The sequence below is a fragment of the Dama dama genome, chromosome 9, assembly GCF_033118175.1.
Source record: "Dama dama isolate Ldn47 chromosome 9, ASM3311817v1, whole genome shotgun sequence".
Lineage (NCBI taxonomy): Eukaryota > Metazoa > Chordata > Mammalia > Artiodactyla > Cervidae > Dama > Dama dama.
In genome coordinates, this window is record NC_083689.1 from 24,852,856 (window position 1) to 24,872,332 (window position 19,477).

The 19,477-nt window shown below is 53.1% G+C and overlaps 1 protein-coding gene across 3 annotated transcripts; it reads left to right on the forward strand.

Annotated features, from left to right (window-relative positions):
- Window positions 1-265: 265 nt before the first annotated feature.
- MOB3A (MOB kinase activator 3A) lies at window positions 266-18,085 on the forward strand. 3 transcript variants are annotated; one of them, XM_061150776.1, is made up of 5 exons: window positions 279-420; window positions 5,440-5,552; window positions 10,842-11,361; window positions 14,624-14,826; window positions 16,788-18,085. In XM_061150776.1, the coding sequence occupies exons 3-5, from the start codon at window positions 10,941-10,943 to the stop codon at window positions 16,815-16,817; spliced, it is 654 nt and encodes a 217-aa protein (XP_061006759.1). In that variant the 5' UTR covers window positions 279-420; window positions 5,440-5,552; window positions 10,842-10,940; the 3' UTR covers window positions 16,818-18,085. The 3 variants fall into 3 exon arrangements, with proteins under 3 accessions (XP_061006758.1, XP_061006759.1, XP_061006760.1); XM_061150775.1 differs by lacking the exon at window positions 5,440-5,552 and having other exon boundaries at window positions 266-420; XM_061150777.1 differs by lacking the exons at window positions 279-420; window positions 5,440-5,552 and adding an exon at window positions 7,326-7,347.
- The last annotated feature ends 1,392 nt before the right edge of the window (window positions 18,086-19,477 follow it).

Here is a 19,477-nt window from a genome sequence, read left to right on the forward strand (position 1 = left end):
CCCGCCCGCGGCGTAGGCCTCGCGCCTGTAACGGGCAACAGAGGGCTCAGGTTCCTCTTTCAGGCCCCGCCCAGGAGCGGCCACTCCAAGAGGAAGCTCCACCCCTTTGTTGGTCCCGCCTCCCGACCGCGCCTGACGCATGCGCCCACAGCCTTTGCAAAGCTCCTCCTTCCAGACGGGCCTGCGGGTTCGAGGCCGCGTCTCTTGCTCCCGGCACACAGCAAGCTCCGCCCGCAGGCCTCCCCGGCTGTTTCCTGGGAGGCCTTGCCCTGGAACGGAAGTATATCCGGTGAGGGGCGGGGCGGTCGTGTGCGAAATTACTCCGGGCCTGGCAGCGAGGCCGGACTGGCCAGCGGCCCGGGAACTGGGTCCAGCGGCGAACTTGACCCAACTCTTCCGGCAGCAGGAGGCAGGCGGCAGGTGAGTCCTCAGAGAGGCCAGCGCGCTCGGCAGGGAGGTCGGGCCCCTCAGAGGGGCGACCGCGAGTAGCAGGGAGGCCAGGTCCCTCACGGGGGCGAAGGCGGGGAGGCTGGGTTCCTTAGAGGGGAGACGGCGGGGAGGCCGGATCCCTCAGGGGAGTGACGGCGGGAAGGCCGGGTCCCTCAGGGGGGCGACCGCGAGCGGCGGGGAGGCCGGGTCTCTCAGAGGGATGGACGGTGATGGAGGGGCGGGAGCCGGTGGCGGGCCCTTGGTGGAATTAGTGGTTACCAGGGCCACCCCCTTCTGGTATCAATAACCAGGACCCCACCTCCTGGTTTGGATGGAAAGTCCACAAGATTTTAGGGCCCCCAGCGCACTTTGACCCCCGCCCTCTGAAAGCAGTCTTCCTGGTCCCCAGAGCCCCTGAGCAGTGGGCACGGGCTGAGCGGGAGGTGTTTTAATGTTGGCGCTGCCCACTGGCTAACCCCCCTGCTTCATCTCTTCACTGACTGCAGGGCTTGCATTTGCTTTAAATGACTATGTACTTTACTAAATGTCACCGAAAAGGGAAGCTGGAGGGTGACTGGAAAATACAGAGAGTCACAGAGCAGAAAATAAATAGCCAGTGATGCTCGCACCCAGAGAGCCATTGCTCATTTTGGAGTAAAAGTCTTCCATTCTTTATTTGCAGGTGCTTTCTACCCCTTGCATCTTTTTTTTTTTTAACCTTTTTATAGAGTCTTGGTTGACGCCCAATCAACTGCATTCATTCAGAGATACACTTGGATAAATTTTGGCATGTGATACATGAGCATTTTGCATATTTCACCCCACTGCCTGTCTGCACTTTGTGATCTTGGACTTGCTTCTGTTACCAGTGGTCTCTACTAGCCTCTTCTTTGTTCCTCCCTTCACCCAACATAAAGTTCAGGGACTCTTATGAGCCCATTTTACAGACTCAGCCAAGAATGATGAGTGATGCCAAGAATCCTGGCCCTGGCCAATGTCAGGATAGGGCGCTGCAGCCTCCCAAAGCCCTGAGTGCCCATCCACCTCCCACCCACCCCAAGTTCATGGTAGCCTGTCATTGTCTGTTGTACTGATTATGGAGTGAAGCAAGTGGAAGTCTTGACTGCCCCACCCCAGCCTGCCCGCACCCTGGGGCACCCTGTTTCTCCCCTCCCTTCCGAAGGCGCCCTTTGTTTACGGGGAACCTCAGCCTGCTTCAATCCAGAGCCTCTCCCCTCCCCAGAGTCCCACCTCAAACAGCACCTGTCCCACTGCTCCTGTCCTGATGGCGACAGGGGTGGTTCCCCCTTTTAAAACCCTCCAGAGCTGAGCTGTCGGGTGCAGTAGCCACTGGCCATGCATGGCTAGTGATCACCTGAACGTGGCTATTCCAAAATGGGATGTGCCCTTCGTGTAAAATACACAGCAGTCTCTGGAGACTTGGAGTGCTAAGGCGGGGGTGGGGTAGGAGGTGTGCAAAATAGTTCCTTAGTATTTTCTATACTGGTTAGATGTTAAAGTGATATTTTGGTGCTCTTAGGCTCAGTAGTATATATATATATATATAAAATCAATGTTAAAATCACTTGTTTCTTTTCTTTTTGTTACTTTTTAATGTGGCTACCAAAAAGTTAAAAAGCACACATGCAACATGTATTTCAGTGTCTTCCAAGGCATTTTTTTTTAAATATTTATTTGACTGCATCAGGTCTTAGTTGCAGCAAGCAGGACCTTTTTTATTTGTAGCATATGAACTCGTAGTTTCTGCGTTTAGGATCTAGTTCGCTGACCAGGTTTCCTTGCGTTGGGAGCACAGAGTCTTAGCCACTGGACCACCAAGGAAGTCCCATGGCATTTGTTCTTTATGCCAAGATGTCTAAATGTGTTCTTTATTTATGCCTTTTTCTTAGGATTCATCATTTTCTGCTTCCTATCTGTGGCTTTAGTTATTTCTTAAATGGGGTGAGCAATTCACAGGATTTAGCCAAATGCTTGATGTGTTGTAATTGATAAATTTGTGTTAGCTATAAGTTTTTAAATTGGTTTTACTTTTATTTATTTATTTTTTGGTTGTCCTGGGTCTTTGTTGTTGCTTGGACTTTTCTCTAGTTAGGGTGAGTGGGGACTACTCTTCATTGTGGTGTGTGAGCTTCTCATTGCTGTGACTTCTCTTGTGAAGCACAGGCTGTAGGTGCATTGGCTACAGTAGTTGCAGCACGTGGTTTCAGTTATTGTCACTCCTGGGCTTAGTTGCCCCTTCATTGGCAGGCAGATTCTTTACCACTGAGCCACCAGGAAAGCCCAAGCCACCAGGGAAGCCCCAGTAATTTTTTTTAATAGACTGAATTTTTCTAGAGCAGTTTTAAGCTTGCTGCATAATTGAGTGGGAGGGACAGGGAATTCCTGCATGCTCCCTGCCCCCACGTGCGCACTGCCTCCCGGTTATCAGCATCGCCTGCCAGAGCAGGACATTTGTCACAGGGATGAACCTCCAGTGACACATTCCTGTCAGCCAGCATCCAGAGTACATTTGGTGGGTTCGTGCTCAGTGGTGCATGCTGTCTGAGTTTGGACAGATGTGCACTGACACATACCCATCATTTTTTCACACACAGTAGTTTCACATCCCTAAAAATCCCCTATGCTCCACCTATTCGTCTCTCCTTTAAACTCCCCACCTCCACAATGGCCCCCCACAACCACTGATCCTTCTTCTGTCCCCAGAGCTCAGCTCTGCCTTCTCCAGAACATCATAGAGTGGGAATCATGGTGTCACCTTCTCACATGGGCTTCTCTCACTTAATGATGCACATTTACAGTTCCTCCTGTCTTTTTGAGGCTTGACAGTGTCCTTTTTTTTTTAACTTCCCTAAAGGAGAGAGTATGTCTATCATCTCTCAAATCTGGACCATGGTGTTTGCCCACCAGGTGCCTCAGATAGCTGTGACAAGCTGAGTTCTAGGTGTGCCTCTCTCTCAACAAAAGTAGAAGTGGTTGTTTCAGTCCCGAAGAGGGTTCTTGGAAGTACTATTTCAGTTCCTGGGCTCGAGATAATTCATATTCCTAACAAGGTTAAGGCAGTCTGTTTCATATGTGATGATGCTCCCAAGCCAGCCAAGTCCATGGAAGAGTCAGCCATTAACCATCATTCCGGGAGCTGCTCTCCCATCTCCAGGGGTTCTTGAGATGGAGGTTGAACAAAAATTCCCCAAGCAGCTGGCTTGGAACTTGGGTTTTTACTCTGGGAACTTCTGGACATGCCCCAGCTGGTGAACTCCTGACTTCCTGGAATTGCGAGGTTCAGGCTGCTTAAGCAAAAAAGGGGAATCTGACTTCAGAAACCAGGTTCTGGGAAGGAGATGGTCATTCCTGTGGCTGCTGAGTCCTAAGTAAGACATCCAGGGCTGGGCTGCTTTCCATGGGGGCCACCCTGGGCACTCTCAGTGGGGTGGGGAGCAGCCTCCCCGGCCCCATCTACTCAGTTCCAGGAGTGCCCCATTCCCCTGGGGGGCAGGGTCACCGCATTTGAGACCCATAGCTGTAGCTGAGCATGGAGGGAGCTCTCCCAATGCCTGGAGAGAGTGTGGTGCCTGGTGGATACCCTCCCCACAGACTGGGGTCAGTGCACAGGCAAGTCCCGAGGACCCTGATGTCGAGAGGAAGTTTCGGCAGCCAGAAAAGGTGGGGCTTGTGGTGGATGGAAGTTTGGAGGCATGGTTTCTTGTGTATTCCTCTTTCTGACACTCAGGTCTCCAGTCAGTCAGCCACGCAGTGAAGGCTCCTGCAGCTTTGAAATAAGTCCTCAGAAAGAAGAGGTGTGACTCCTGCATGGACACACCACCCACAACCTCTCCTGCATTTCTCTCCTTTCTGTCCCCCAACTCCCAACACCGTTTTGTTGAACGGAAAATCTAAAAAAAAAAAGAAAATCTGTGTTTGCCCCCGCGGGGAACTGAGACAGAGGGAGGAGCTACAGAGGAGAATCATGGGACTGGGCCATGGACACCTGGCAGCCCCTCTTGGTAGATCAGAGGACAATAGAGGTGGGGACAGCTGGGCTTAAATCCCAGGCCATCTCTTATCTGCTGTGGGCTCAGGGCTCTCAGAGGCACCAGGAAGGGTCCCTGCTGTCTCACCCCCAGCTTCCTGTGAGGCCAACAATCCTGGTCATCTCATGGCTTGCAGGGCTTGCAGACGCATCACCTGATTTCTGCCTCCATCACATGGCTGTCTGTGTCTGTGTCCAGATCCCCCTCTTCTTGTAGGACAGGGTGACCTCAACTTAAGTACATCTGCAGTGGTCCTGCTTCCACATGGGATCACTTTACCTGTTAAGACTTCAGCACATCTTTTGAGGGGGGATGTGATTCTGCTTTTAAAAGGGCAATAGGAGATAACTACTGATGGGCATGGGGTTTCTTTGTGGGGTGATAAGAATGTTCTGGAATTAGATAGTGGTAATGGTTGCATACTTCATGATTTTACTAAAATCCATTGAATTGTGTAGGTTTCTAGTCGTGTGAATTATATCTCATTTGGCTTTTGTGGGGAATAAAAAAAAAGGATTACTAAGAGGGCTGAACTATAGCGAGCCCATCTAAAGCACCTGGCCTTTGTTGTGTCCTTCAGGACTCGGGCAGCCTCCCCACCCAGGGAGCAGTCTCAGTATTTAAACACAAACATTTACACGATGGGAGACAGCCCTGAGGCACAACCACCTTTAACAGGACAGATCCTGGCCATGAGCATCTTCTATCCAGCCACTAAGGCTGCCAGGCCAGGTTCAGGATTTACACACAACAGTGGCGAATGTCATCAGCCAGGCAGGATGTAGAGGCACCGGAAGGAAGTGGCGATGGGGCTGAGGTATAGCGGTTGCCAATAGGAACTGTGTTTTGTTTTTAGAAAAAGAACAGGGGTGGGTGGGTGTGTGCTGGGGCAGGGGAATTTTGTCATTTTAACCTTTGTCACTCTTGGAGTTTGTAAGTGCCACACTCATCTTGTGTGCAGGAAGACCCAGGGAAGCCCCTTGTGCTGGATTCCGAGAAGCCTCTCCTGGTTTTCCCTTTGCTGCCCTTGGAGGTCTTCTAAGAGTGGGCAGAAACCCGGGATCCCCGGAAACGGTACCTGGGATTTTGGTGGGGGAAGGGGGTGCCGCAGTGACTCCCGGGTGCTTCTCAAGGAAAAGGCACTTTCCAGTGGTCGCCCACTCCTTGGTCATAGGAGCCCAAGGGAATGTGTTTTTGATAGAAAGCGCTGTTTGCTTTTGATGGGAACTCTGTCCATCCAGGAAGTTTTTAAAAAATCATTGCTTCCACTTAAAAAAAAAAGCAACCCTCCCACTTTCTCAGGAGACAGAAAAGTAGTCAGGAGCCTTATAAGCCCGCTTCACCACCCTGCCCCATCTTCTAGAACCATCCTGGCGCACGTCTGGTCCGTGGCTTGACGGGCTGTAGATAGAGCCGTGAGGTCTCCCGGGACAGTGGGGTCCCTGTCCGCTTCTCACCACCCCTCAGCCTGTGCCTGTCTGACAGGTCACATGGCCCCAGAGACCCCAAAGTCAACAGAAGGCAGCAGCGGGGTGTGGGCAGGTTGCATTTTCTTGGGGTTGTGGTCTCTGTGAGGGTGAGAAGGCCGGCTATAGGGCAGATAAGGAGCCTGGACACCTGGGTGCACAGAAGCAGCTGTGGGGGCCCGGGGCCAGCCCAGGCCAAGGCTACTCTGCTGGATGAGGGGTAGCACCCTGCTTTGTCTTCTCATGGCCAAAGTGAGGCTTCGTTCAGCCCGGGCAGAAGAGTGTTTAGAGGCTAAAGCGAGTCATGGGTGAGAAATGGCTGGCAGGTGGTAGGTGTGGGGGAGGGCAGCTTGGATTGCTGGTCAGTCCACACAGGGTGACTGTCCCTTGACCTGCACTTGGAGTAGCCCTGAGAGCTGCTTGGTTTACAGATGAACCACCTGGTCAGGTTCACAGCCCCTCGGCAGTTAGCAGTCACGGTGGAGGGGGAGGTGGGTGGAGGCGCAGGGTCCCCACCCACCACATCTAGCACAAGTGCCCTCATACAGAGGGGTCCCAGCTACCCAGCACAGGGGACACGACTAGTCTCTGCAACAGAGGGTCAGGGCAGGTGGCCTCTTAACTGGGGCCTCCTGGGGGTCTCAGATCTTCCACATTGGGAGAAAAGTGGCAGATGGGCTATTTGTGGCTACCCTCCCTTTTTGGAGGCACCTCTTCCTGCCCTCCAGGCCCTAGGCACAGGTCTGTACCATATCTCCAGAACCAGGGAGGGTCAGAACCGGAGGCGCCTACACCAGACTGCAGGCTCAGCAGAGGTGCCTGGTGCGGGAGCAGCCCCAGCCAGGAGGGACTTGGCCCTGGATTTGGGATGAAGAGTGGAGTGTGGGGCAGGGGAGGTGGGTGGCCAGGCAGAAGGGACCACAGTTTTATCCCCATGGTCCAGGGTGCAAACACTGACTCCTTCTGCTACCAGCTGTGCAGCCTAACAGTGATTTACTCATTAACTGGGTAGTAGTTAGCCGTGACCACTAGTAGCTAATGGTTAGTACCTAGTCACCATCTTCTAGCCCAGTGTTTCTCACCTGGGGTGCTCCTGCCCCCATAGTGCTTCACCTCCATAGTGCCCAGGATGGCCCCGATGTCAGCAGTGGCAAGTCTGGGCCTCAGTCTTCCCAGCTTTAAAGTAGGGTTCTGCTTTGCTCCATGGGTTACGGCGACTGTCTCACTGGGCGTTAACCAAGGTGGCAGGAAGTGATGCTGGTGGCTGGGGCCTCAGGGGCAGCTTTGGGGAAGGAAGTGAAGGCTCTTCTGGTCTCTGGATGGGCCTCCTCACTCAGAGCACAGGTGGCTTCCTACCCCATCGCCAGGCAGCCTGTCCGCAGTGAGCGTTCCCTCTGTCACACGTGAGTGCCTACATCTTTCATCTCATGTGGTCCTCTGTGTTTGTGCTGTCACCTCACACGGTAAACAAATTTTACAGGCAGTGCCAGCCTCAGCTTGAACCCAGAGGGAAATGGCCTCAGTTCTTTGCGGTTCCCAGAGCAGCAGTTCAGCCCACACTTGCTCCGTCTCCTCACCCTGCTTTAAAAATAACAGCCTTCCTGGCTCTCCATTCATGTACCAGACTTTCCGCCTTTCACATGTGCATTCCACTGTTTTCAGCCCATTCACCACCTCTCTCCAGTTCCAGAACATTCTGTCACCGCAGAAGAAACCCTATCCCCATCAGCAGTCACCCTATCCCTTGCCCCAGCCCCTGATAACCAAGAACCCACTCTCTGTGTCTGTGGATCTGCCTGTTCTGGACATTTCCCATCAGTGGAATCACACCCTGTGTCCTTCCTTCTGTGTCTGCTCCTCTCACTGAGCATCGTGTTCTCAGGGTCTGTCCACATGGTAGCAAGCGTCAGGGCTTCTCTCCTTTTCATGGCTGAGTGATGCTTCCATGTGTGGATCAGCTCACCCACTACTGGGCATTTGGGTGTCTCCACCTTTTGGCTGTTAGGACGCATGCTGCTGGACACACGTATGTACAAGTTTTTGTGTGGACATGTGTCGTCCACGTGTGTCATCACTTGGATGGACACTTAGGAGAGAGCTGCTGGTAAGATGGTAACTGCATTTTTTTAACTGCTGGGCTGTTTTCCACAGCAGCCACCCCATTTTACATTATCCCAGCAGTGCAGAAGGGTTCCTATTGACTGTCCTTTTTGATTACTCCATCCTCGTTGGGGGTGGCAGGTCCCTCCCCTCCTCACTGGGCTCCCTACATCTGGCTCCATCCCCAGATGCTCAGCCTCTGTGTTTTGCATAGTTCATGCTGCCTTGAATCAACCTTCCGGTACCCACAGTGTCAAGTGGGGCCCAGAAGAATGAGCAGGCTTCACCTACCAGTGGGGAGGACAGATAGTCCCCAGCCTGCATGTAACTAGGGCTCAATTGACCCATTTGTGTCAACTGTGAGTTACCCTCCCTGGCGTTCCTTCAGATGTTCTGCGTAGCCTCTGTCTGAGTTTCCAATGGCCGATGTAACAAATCACCACAGACTTTGTAGCCCAGACCACACAGATTATTCTCTTACAGTTCGAGAGGTCAAGAGTCCAGCTCAGGCCTCTCAGGGCTAAAATCCAGGTGTAGGCAGGGCCGGTTCCTCTGGAGGCTCCTGGGGAGCATTGGCTCCTGCCTTTTCCAGCTTCTAGAGGCGCTGCATCCCAGGCTCGCAGCCCCTCCCTCCATCTTCACAGCTAGCAGAACAGCATCTCCTGTGTCTCTGCCTCTGACTCTGTTAGCAGGCCCTGTGGACATGCAGAGGACACAGACGGGGGAAGGAGATAGGGTCAGGGTTGCACCTGCCCCACAGGGAGAGGCGCTGGACCCCTCCTTTGAACCCCACCCTCCACAGTCCATGCTCCAGAAGGAGGACTCTGAAGGCTCAGCTCACCGCCATCCCTCTCCCTTTAGACCAGAGCAACCTCTTTCTTTTTAGATTCTCATAACTCAAGAGTCAATCATTCCTGGCTCTACAGGCAGGACACCCTGGCTAGAACACTGGTATGAGCTCTTCACATTATCCATCCAGCCTCTGGAATTAACCCAGAGACTCATGTTCTCAAGGCGGCCACTGAAGGCTGGGCCAGGGGGCCCAGGGCAATGGGGGCCACTCTGATTTCCGGCCCGCCGACGTGTAGAAGAGCCAGGCCTGCAGGAGATGCTGGGCTCCAGGATGTGGTGGGTTGTGACTCAGCACTTACTAACCGCATGCTGAGGTCCTTCCCCTCCTGGTCGCCCCGTCTGGACCATGGACTTGGGTGCGGACACGGGGGAACTGGGCTGAGGTGACCAGATCTGGCTGCCTCAGGCCCATCCCCCGGCACAGCTTCTCCGTCACTGAGGTCAGCCTGGTGGCATGACGTTGTCCCCTGGGGGTGACGGGATCCCTGTACAAGGACATGCGAAGTCCTTTCAGACATGGGATGTCCAGAAGTTTCTGATTGTGAATGTAAGCTGTTCGAAGCCCCTCAGTTTGTGGCAGTTTGCTGCACAGAGTGCTTGGTCTGAAGGGTCAAGCTCCAAGGGCCAAGAAACTGATTCCAGAGGGGTGTATTGCAGCATTATGTGTATATTACAACATTATGTGTAAGTGGTTTTTCTTTTTTTTTTTTTTTCACTTTCTTTTTTTTTTATTTTTTTTATTAGTTGGAGGCTAATTACTTCACAGTAAGTGGTTTTTCATCTCACCAGGAGTGTGGCTGCGTGTGCTGGAGCCCGGCCTGGGCAGTACTTCCGCTTCCCCCAACCCAGGCCACTTCCCCCTCTGCTGCTGCTCCTGGGTGAGCTCCCAGGATACCCCCACCCCACCCAGTCCTGGCCAGGTCCACACTCCTGGGAAAGCATATGTACCCCAGCCAGAGATGGAAATAAGGGGCGGTGGGCCAGTGTGGCCATTGGAGAGGTGATGGTGAAGGAGCAACACATGACTGGTCCCAAGTGTGAGCCCAACCCAGGCTCCTTGTGCTTGATTTCACCCTTTCACACCCCCTGAGGTAGGGTCTACTACTCCCAATGTGACAGGGAAGACAGGCAGAACAGAGGCTTGGGAGGGGCCTGTTCATCAGAGCAGGGCCATGGCAGTGCAACCCCCACACTAGGGCCTTGCCCCCAAAATGAGTGGCATCTGTCACAAGACCAGACAACCTGTGGAGGCATCTTCACTTAGCTGGTGCATCGGGGTGGGTAGTGTCCCCCAGATTCATATCTGCACCTTGGACGTGGAGCTGTACAGATGTTAAGCCAGAGAGCTGAGGGCACATGGAAGGTTATGGAGGGCCCTGGTCCAGAGACGAGACTGGGGCACGAGACACAGGGGGAGCAGAGGCAGCAGGAATGCATGCCCTTCCAGCCCCGGAGCCCAGAAGCCCCACAGTCAGAGTATGGGCGGAGCTAGTTCATCCTGGGGCTCCCTCCCAGCTCCACCAGTGCCACTGGTCCTTGGCATCGCCTGGTTTGTAGACCCATCACTCCATCTCTGTGTCCATCATCACACGGCTTCTTACAGGGACATTCATCACTGGATTTGGGGTGCCCGGATAGATCCTTAATCAATCTACAAAGACTCTCTTTCCAGATAAGATTCATTCGCAGGTCCCTGGCTATGGGCATCTCTTCACAGAGGCTGCCACCTAGCCTGAGGGGCCCACCCTCAGATGGCATGTGGGGCCAGCAGCTTTCTCTTTACCAAAAGCCTCTGGGCACAGAGGGGATGTGCCAGGGCAGTTCTGTGTGCCCTTTTGTTGAAACTCAAAGCCACAAGTCCCAGGAGCATCCCCAGTCTGCCCGCTGCTGCTTCTAGAACAAGGTTTCAAGAAGGGTCATGATGTTTCCTTTTTGTGTGTTCCAGGTCTGAGGGAGCCCTGGGGACCTGGTGACCTACCTGTCTTGAGCGTCCTGCCCAGCCCTCCCCTCAGACACCTCGTGGCGTCCCGAGAGTGCGGCCAAGATGTCCAACCCCTTCCTGAAGCAGGTCTTCAACAAGGACAAGACCTTCCGGCCCAAGCGCAAGTTCGAGCCAGGCACCCAACGCTTCGAGCTGCACAAGAAGGCGCAGGCCTCGCTGAATGCAGGGTTGGACCTGAAGCTGGCCGTGCAGCTGCCTGCTGGCGAGGAGCTCAACGACTGGGTGGCTGTGCATGTGGTGGACTTCTTCAACCGCGTCAACCTCATCTACGGCACCATCAGTGACGGCTGCACCGAGCGCTCCTGCCCCATCATGTCAGGCGGCCCCAAGTACGAGTACCGTTGGCAGGATGAGCACAAGTTCCGGCGGCCCACGGCACTGTCGGCCCCCCGCTACATGGACCTGCTCATGGACTGGATCGAGGTGCAGATCAACAATGAGGACGTCTTCCCCACCAACGTTGGTGAGTCTCTGTGCTTTCATGTTCTTTTAGGGTCAACTTTATCGGGATGGAGTCCACACACCGCTACATCCACCCATTTAAAGTGCATGGTTCAGGGGCTTCCCTGGTGGTCCAGTGGTTAGTACTGCATGCTTCTGCTTCATGGGGCACGGTTGGGGAACTAACACCTCACATGATACATGGTAAGGCAAATTAAAAAAAATGCAGTTCAGTGGCGTTATAGTACATTCACAGTGTCATGCAGCTGTCAGCTGTAATTAAATCCATCACCCTGGAGGCTTCCCTGGTCCAGTGGTTAAGAATCTGCCTGCCAATGCAGGGGACACAGGTTACATCCCTGGTCCAGGAAGATCCCACATGCTGAGGGGCAACTAAGCTTGTGCCCCACAACTACTGAGTCTGTACTCTAGAGCCCATACTCTGCAATAAGAGAAGCCTGCACACTGCAACTGGAGAAAGCCCACGTGCAACAATGAAGACCCTGCGCGGCCAAGGGAAAAAAAATCCATCACCCTAAAAGAAGCCCCATCCCCTTCAGCAGTCACCTGCACCGCCTCCCCGAACCCTGACAACCAGGAACCCACTCTCTGTGTCTGTGGCTTTGCCTGTTCTGAACGTTTCCCGTTGGTGGAATCACACCCTGTGTGTCCCGTGTCTGCTTCTCACACTGAGCGTCGTGTTCTCAGGGTCCATCCACATGGTAGCAAGTGTCAGGGCTTCTCTCCTTTTCATGACTGAGTGATGCTCTTGTGTGTGAAAGGACACATTTTGCTTCAAGCAAAGGCTTCCCTGGTGCCTCAGATTTTAAAGAATCTGCATGCAGTGCAGGAGACCCAGGTTCGATCCCTGGGAGAAGGGAATGGCTACCTCCTCTAGTATTCTTGCCTGGAGAATTCCATGGAGAGAGGAACTTGGCAGGCTACACTCCATGGGATAGCAAAGAGTCAGACCCAACTGAGCAACTAACACATATAGTTAAAGGATCTTGAGATAGAGAGACAATTCAGGATTATCTGAGTGAGCCCTTAATGTCATCACAAGGTCCTAATGAGGGGGCAGAGGGAGACTCGTTACCCAGGGGGGCAGAAGGCAGTGAGGCGATGGGAGGGAGAAGGGACCATAAGCCCAGAAAAGACAGGGCCGGGTTCTCCCTGGAGCCTGTGGAGGGCCCAGCTCTGCCTGCAGCTCAGGGCACCGTGTGGACTCTGGCCTCAGGACCTGGGAGAGAATTGGTGCTAGTTGTCCTGAGCCACTGAGTGGTCCCAGGAGACAGCAGACATTCTCACGTTCACCAGGGCTGCTTGGTGTCCTGGTGGGCTGACTGCTGAGGAGGCCTCAGGCCTGGCTCTGGGCTGCTGGCATGCTATGTGCTTCATTGAGTTTCTCACCGCCAGGCCTCACTCACCGTCTGTACAGTGAACCATGTTGACTCTGGCAAGGGGCTTCCAGGGACCCACCTGGGAAAAGGCCATCCCATACTTACCACTTTCCCGAAACAGATTCCTGGGCAGTCTCCTGTCAGGTTGCCTGGTCCAAGTCTACACCTTCTCCCTGTCATCCTGAGTCACTGCTTTGCTAGGACCATCTGAGGCCCCACAGCTCCTGAGGGGTCCACCTCCTAGAACTCAGACCTGCCTCGAGTCAGTGCTCACCCACCAGAAAGAGAGCATGAGAAGAGCAAGAGAAATGAACTTGGCAGATGGTTAGGGGCCGCCTGGCCCAGGCCATATCTTCCAGCCCTGTCCACAGACCCCAGGGCCAGCCTCACCCCTCGGCCTGGTTCCACCCCCACCCCCACCCCCACCCCCAGTGGACTGAAGTGCTTCTCTTTGCTTGTCTGCAGTCTTCGTGGATGGCAGGTGCACCTTAGACGCCCTGTGAACATGGTTTTTCCCAAGAGTCAAGTATTCTTGGACTTCTCTGATGGTGAAGAATTCACCTGCCAATGTAGGAAACACGGGTTCAATCCCTGGTCCGGGAATATCCCACATGCGGCAGAGCAACTAACCCTGTGTGCTTCAACTACTGAGCTCAAGCGCTTAGAGCCTGTGCACTGCAACAAGAGAAACCACTGCAACAAGAAGCCTTGCACACACAACTCAAGAGAACCTGCGCTCAGCAACGAAACCCTAGCACAGCCAAAAATTTTAAAAATTAGTTTAAAAAAGGGTCGAGCATTCCTTCTCTTTAGCTCTTTTCTCCTGTTGGATGGAGTCAGGAAACCCAGAGGCCTCACTGATGCTGAACGAGCCTTCTGCAAAGGCACATCCCCAAACACCCGGCCTGGAACACCAGTGCCATCAGTGGCATGGGACACGCATACACACAGGAGGGAGCTGGCCAGGAGCATGATGGTCAGTCTTAGAGAAGGCCTTTCCCATTTGCCTCGTGCCTCCACACCCTGGGACCTGCCTCTGGTGTGAGAAACCCCCATTCGGTCTGGTTGTCCCTGACCGGTCGCTGACACTGCCCCTCGAGCTGCTGAGCACACGGATCCTGAGCACCTACTTGCATGTCTTTGGGGATTTGCTCGCCAACCAGCAGCTGCCATTCCATTTTCTGTGAGTGTGTCCCAGAGCATTGTGGCTGTCCACAGGCTGGGTGGTCGCCAGCCCTGGAGCCCCTCTCGTGAAGGACAGGACCTGTCCGTCCTGATCCCGGGCAGCCCCCGGTAGCGCTGGTCAGATGGTGTGAGGGCATAGCATCTTTCCCCTGGGCCGAGGAAGACACGAGGTGGGGAAGGGCATGTGGGTGCAGCCCATGAATGTGCCTGATGCCAAAGGGTCACCACCAGCTGAGTCGACAAATCTTACCACGATTTAAAAAAAAAAAAATTAAAAAATAGAAATAAAATGTATTAAATTCAATAATAGAAAAACAGGGTGCAATATAGTGTTGTGTATGCAATTAAGTTAGGATGTGTACATTCAAATATAAGCAATACCATGAAGCATACTTAGATGGAGCGATATAAATATATTAAGAGAAAAGCATCAAAGTCCAGAACATAGGTTTTTATGCATTGCCCAGTTGTAATCCGAAAAATAAATGTAACCAGAAATAGACACAGAAGCCTGTAAGCCGCCCAGAAGCGGGATGTCAGGTCCACTGCCCGCCAGATGCGGAGGGCGGGCAGGGTAGGATGTCTGGGCCTGCAGGACTGCCCCTCCCCGCCCCCTGGGCACTGTCTGGGGCAGAGAGGTGCAGGTCCTGGAGGGAAGGGGAAGGGAAGGGAAGCTGAGCCATGCCCGTTGCCCCGCAGGCACGCCGTTCCCCAAGAACTTCCTGCAGGTGGTGAAGAAGATCCTGTCGCGGCTCTTCCGCGTGTTCGTGCATGTGTACATCCACCACTTCGACCGCATTGCGCAGCTAGGTTCAGAGGCTCACGTCAACACCTGCTACAAGCACTTCTACTACTTTGTCACTGAGTTCGGCCTTATCGACACCAAGGAGCTGGAGCCACTGGTGAGCGTGGGTCGTAGTGGCGTAGGCAATCAGTGTGCGGGGTCCCCCCATTACCGTGTCCCAGAGGGGTTCCTGCCTGCAGCTGCTCCCCATTTCTCTATGGGAGCTGCCAGCCCCGCTGGCAGGAGAGCAAGGAGCTACTTTTTTTCCTGGTTTTAATTGAGGTAAACTTTACATATGGTAAAACCACTGATATAAAAATGAACGATTCAGTGGTGTTTAGTACATTCACAGGGTCAAGCAACCCTCACCTCAATCCAGTTCCAGAACCTTTCATAACCCCCAAAGCAGTCCTCTCCACATCAGCAGTCCTCTCCACATCAGCAGTCCTCTCCACATCAGCAGTCCTCTCCACATCAGCAGTCACCCCCTCCTTAGCCCCTGCAACCACTCACCCACTTTCTCTCTGGGGGGATTTACTGAACTGGTCAGTGTTGACTCCCCACCCCCCAGAAATGGGAGATTTCAGGTGCCTGACTCAGGTCCCGTGGGCTGTGACATGGAGCCTGCCTGCCATACTGTGTTACCCAAATGGCTCTGAGCGGGACCTGCAAGGTCAGAGGGCACAGGTGGTTGCTCTCCCAGTGCCCCCCAGTTGCCGCCACTGTTTACAGGGGTCATTATAAGAAGTGGGAACATCTCCCCAAGCTCAGAAATGCTGGAACCTTCCAGGGACCGGGTGGTGCCTGGGTGTGCAGGTCTGCTCCTGGGAGACAAGATCATCACTCTGGACATCCCGCCCCAGTTGTGCCTTTCCTGGCAGGACCCTGGGCTGCATGTGGGCCTTTTGGGAGGCCGTCTATCTGAGTGGTTGGTTACAGCCTTGGTTGGTTTCAGGTGTGCAGCACAGTGACTCCGTTATACGTGTTCTGTTTCACAGTCTTTTCCATTGTGGTTTATCATAGGACGCTGAACGTAGTTCCCTGTGCTATACAGTGGGACTTCACTGCTTATCAATTTTATATACAGTAGTGTGTATCTGTTAATCCCAAACTCCTAGTTTATCCCTGTTTCTTTTCCCCCTTATGTCTGTGAGTCTGTTTCTGTTTCATAAATAAGTTCATTTGTGCCATATTTTAGATTCCACATAGAAGTGATATCATATGGTATTTGTCTCTCTCTGAGTTACATTGCTAAGCATAATGCCCTCCAAGTCCATCCATGTTGTTGCAAATGGCATTAGTTCATTCTTTTTCACAGCTGAATAATAGTCTACTTTATAGATGTACCACATCTTCTTTACCCACCCCTCTGTTGGTGGACATTTAGGTTGTTTCCATGTCTTGGTTATTGTAAATAGTGCTGCTATGAGCATTAGGGTACATTTATCTTTTCAAATTATAGTTTTCTCTGGATACATGCCCAGAAGTAGGATTGCTGGATCAATCTATGGGACCTCCGTATTCTCCATAGTGGCTGCACCAAAATTTGCGTTACATGTGACCTTTTTTCCTGGTTCCCTCCATTGCTTTGGGTCTTTGTGAAAGGCTCTTATTTGACAACTTTTAAAAACCTCTAAAAACATCTCAACATAGCTTTTTCATGTTTGTATATTCCCTTGTAGGCTCTGGCTAGTAGGAAAGGGGTTTCCCTCTGGGGTAGTGGAATGTTCTGGAACCAGGTAGGGGTGGGGGTTGTCCACCATTGAGGAGGACAGTTCATTTTATGTGAATCTCACCAAATACGGAAAATAGTCGTGGGCAGTTTTATGATACGCTCATGTTTTTTCACTTGGTGTCCTGATCCCGTGGTCCTTTCTCCTGCATTGACACTTAGAGTTCTTTCTGGAGGCAGAAACTGTGACCCTTCTCATAAAGAGCCTGCCACCTGGCCTGAGGCACATGCTGTCTATGCCCTGTTTAGTAAGGTTTGTGTTAAATGAGGCCCGTGGGCCCCTTGAGACCACATACTCCGACTTCGCTTTTGTGTGTGACTCCTGATGTCCTGCTTGTTCTTAACAGAAAGAAATGACCGCACGGATGTGCCACTGAGAGCCCTTGGCCCTGTCGTCTCTGCAGCCACGCCCTGGGGGCCCGCTCCAGCTACGCGCCACATCTCCAGCACAGGGACCAGTGTTTTCTAGCCCAGCAGATTCTGGGCTGTCAGGGTTGCATCCTCTCTCCGGTTCCAAGGTGGCAGCAGCCATTAGTCCGGTCCTCTCTGGGCCCCCGTCTCCTCAGCCGTCACATCACGGGGGAGATGGAATTTGAACTCTGTGATTCTCTGTGTTGTGAGCAACCAGGAAAACCCACTTTGTTTGGAAAACACTTGCATTTATGAGGAGGCTGGCCTACCTTGGGTCCATCTCCTGACCAGCCCGCGTGCTCAGCCACGGGCTCCGGGGCCCAGTCAGTGAGGCCATGACCACGCAGCACTTCCCACCATGGCCCAGGTCTGGTTTCGAGCGGTACAAGGGCCTGGCTTCTGTCCTCCCCGCGTCCTCCCCTAGCCACTTCTGTCGGCCGTTCCTCCAGGACCCTGGGCTCATCCATCAGTTTCGCAAGCCTGCGCCTGCATCCCATGTTTCTTGGGGCCCCTTCATATCACATAAAAGATTGAATTTTTATAGTTTCATTTACAACTGCTGTGAGATGTTACTAGGAGAAAAAAAAAAAAAGCTTTTTACCTACAGGTAGTCCTCCCCTTGCCCTCTAGAAAAATGTCCCCTTTTTGCCATGAATAACAGGATGAATCTCCCAAGGAGCACCTCTACCTGGGTGTACAACCTTCGAATTTCACCTAATGCCTGCCAACATCATATGGAAACCCTTTGTGTGCCCCCCTGCCGCCCTCGCAGTGACTCTGGGACCAAACCCCAGCACCTTCTCCCTGCAGAAGTTGGAGCGGGGGCACTCCACCAGCCACGGCCCTACCCACACGCAGCATCCTTGGTGGCCTTTGGCCGTGGCAACCCTGCCTGCCCAGGCCATGCTGGTTCTGTTACCTCTAGGTGTCAGGGAGAGGGCCCACCACCGACACCGAACAAGTGCAATTAACGAACACAACCTGGGCCTCAGTCCTTCAGAAGCCGCAGGCCCTGTTCCTGGAGGCCTGGAAGGGCTTTATGAAACCGGCCAATCGAATGTAGCTCCTTTTAAATGCAGAACCACAACCAAATGCCATAACCACTGTGCCTCTCCAGGTCACCAGCCAGGTCAGGGAAGGCAGTGGGACTGTGAGGGGGAGTTCCCTGCCTGCCCTCTTGCACCTGTGGGTGTTCCCACAGGGACATCAGAATAAACCAGCCTCCTTATCTGCAGCTGATGACTGTCATTTCTGTCTTTCTAGATTTGGGACACATCACCACAATTGTCACCAGGGTGCCCTTGTCCAAGGGGCAAAGAAATCTTCGCTGTCACAACGGTTTGTGGCCCCCCCATAGTGCCCAAGTAGATGATCAGACACACAGCATATTGGTGGGACTAGAATTTCACAGGGTGCCCGGCATCTGGAAAACAGGCTGAGAAGGCACCCACCTCTCTCTCCCACTTCTGCTTTCTCTTGCATTGCTCTAGACACTTAGCAAACGTGATTTTAACTGTTGTCGCTTCTCAGCCTTGTGGCTGAGATCAAGTGATTTTAACTGTTGCCTCTTTGCAACATAAAAGACGCTGCAGAAAATGGTGCAGAAGAGTAGAGTGAGAGGGAACAAACAGAGGGGTGTTTTCTGTCTGTCCCATCCTAGGTACCCTGTGACCTTAGCACATGAGTTTACCCCAGACACCTCTTCTATGCAAAATATGGGATTGTGTTAGTTACTCTCAGGGGTCCTGGAGCCAACAGAGCGGTCTTACAAGCAGCTCTGGTTCCGGTGGATTCCAGCCTGGTGTGTGGCTTCCTTCCCCTAGAGGGCGTGCAGTCTCCATCGCACGGAGAGAGTGTCTTCAGGGAACTCCTGGTCACTTGGAAATAAATACCTTCTAATGAAGCCTGTGTTTCCTTACCCCTGGATTTTGCAAATGCACCACAGAGACTTCCAGGACCAGTTTAAAGTCTGGGGAGCTATTACCGTTATTTGGAACAGCCCCTAAAGTTGTCCTTGTCCTGGTCCTGGTACCTGTGAACATGTCACCTCAGTGGGCAGAGGAGACTTTGCAGGAGGTGTTAAGTATAGGCCCCTGAGACGCTGGATTCTTGGAGTCCCAGTGTCATCACAGGGTCCTTATAAGAGGGAGGGGGAGGGTGAGAGGCAGAGAGGAGATGCTGTGCTGCTGGCTGTGAGGATGGAGGGAGAGGCCGCGAGCCAGGGATAAGGCGCCTCTAGAACCTGGGAAAGGCAGAAACCGGTGCTCCCTGGAGCCTCCAGAGGGACCAACCCTGCCCACGCCTGGATTTAGCCCCTTGAGGCCCAAGTTGGACTTCGGACCTCCAGGACTTTAAGGAAATAAGTTAGTGTTATTTAAGCCAATGAGTTTGCTGACTTGTTAGGGCTGCCACGGGTAACTCATGCACCCTTTGGAAGGAAGTGTTTTGTACACCAAACTCCTGGGACCCGCTGACTTGGGCTGCCTGGAATGCAAAGATTAGCCCGGCTAGCTTCTGGGCAACCCTTCCCTCCACAGGCCTGGTAATCACTCATCCTAACAGGACGGTTCACCCCAAAACTTGTTCAACCAGGAGAGGTTGTGGGAGGTAGGAAGCAGTGTCTGGA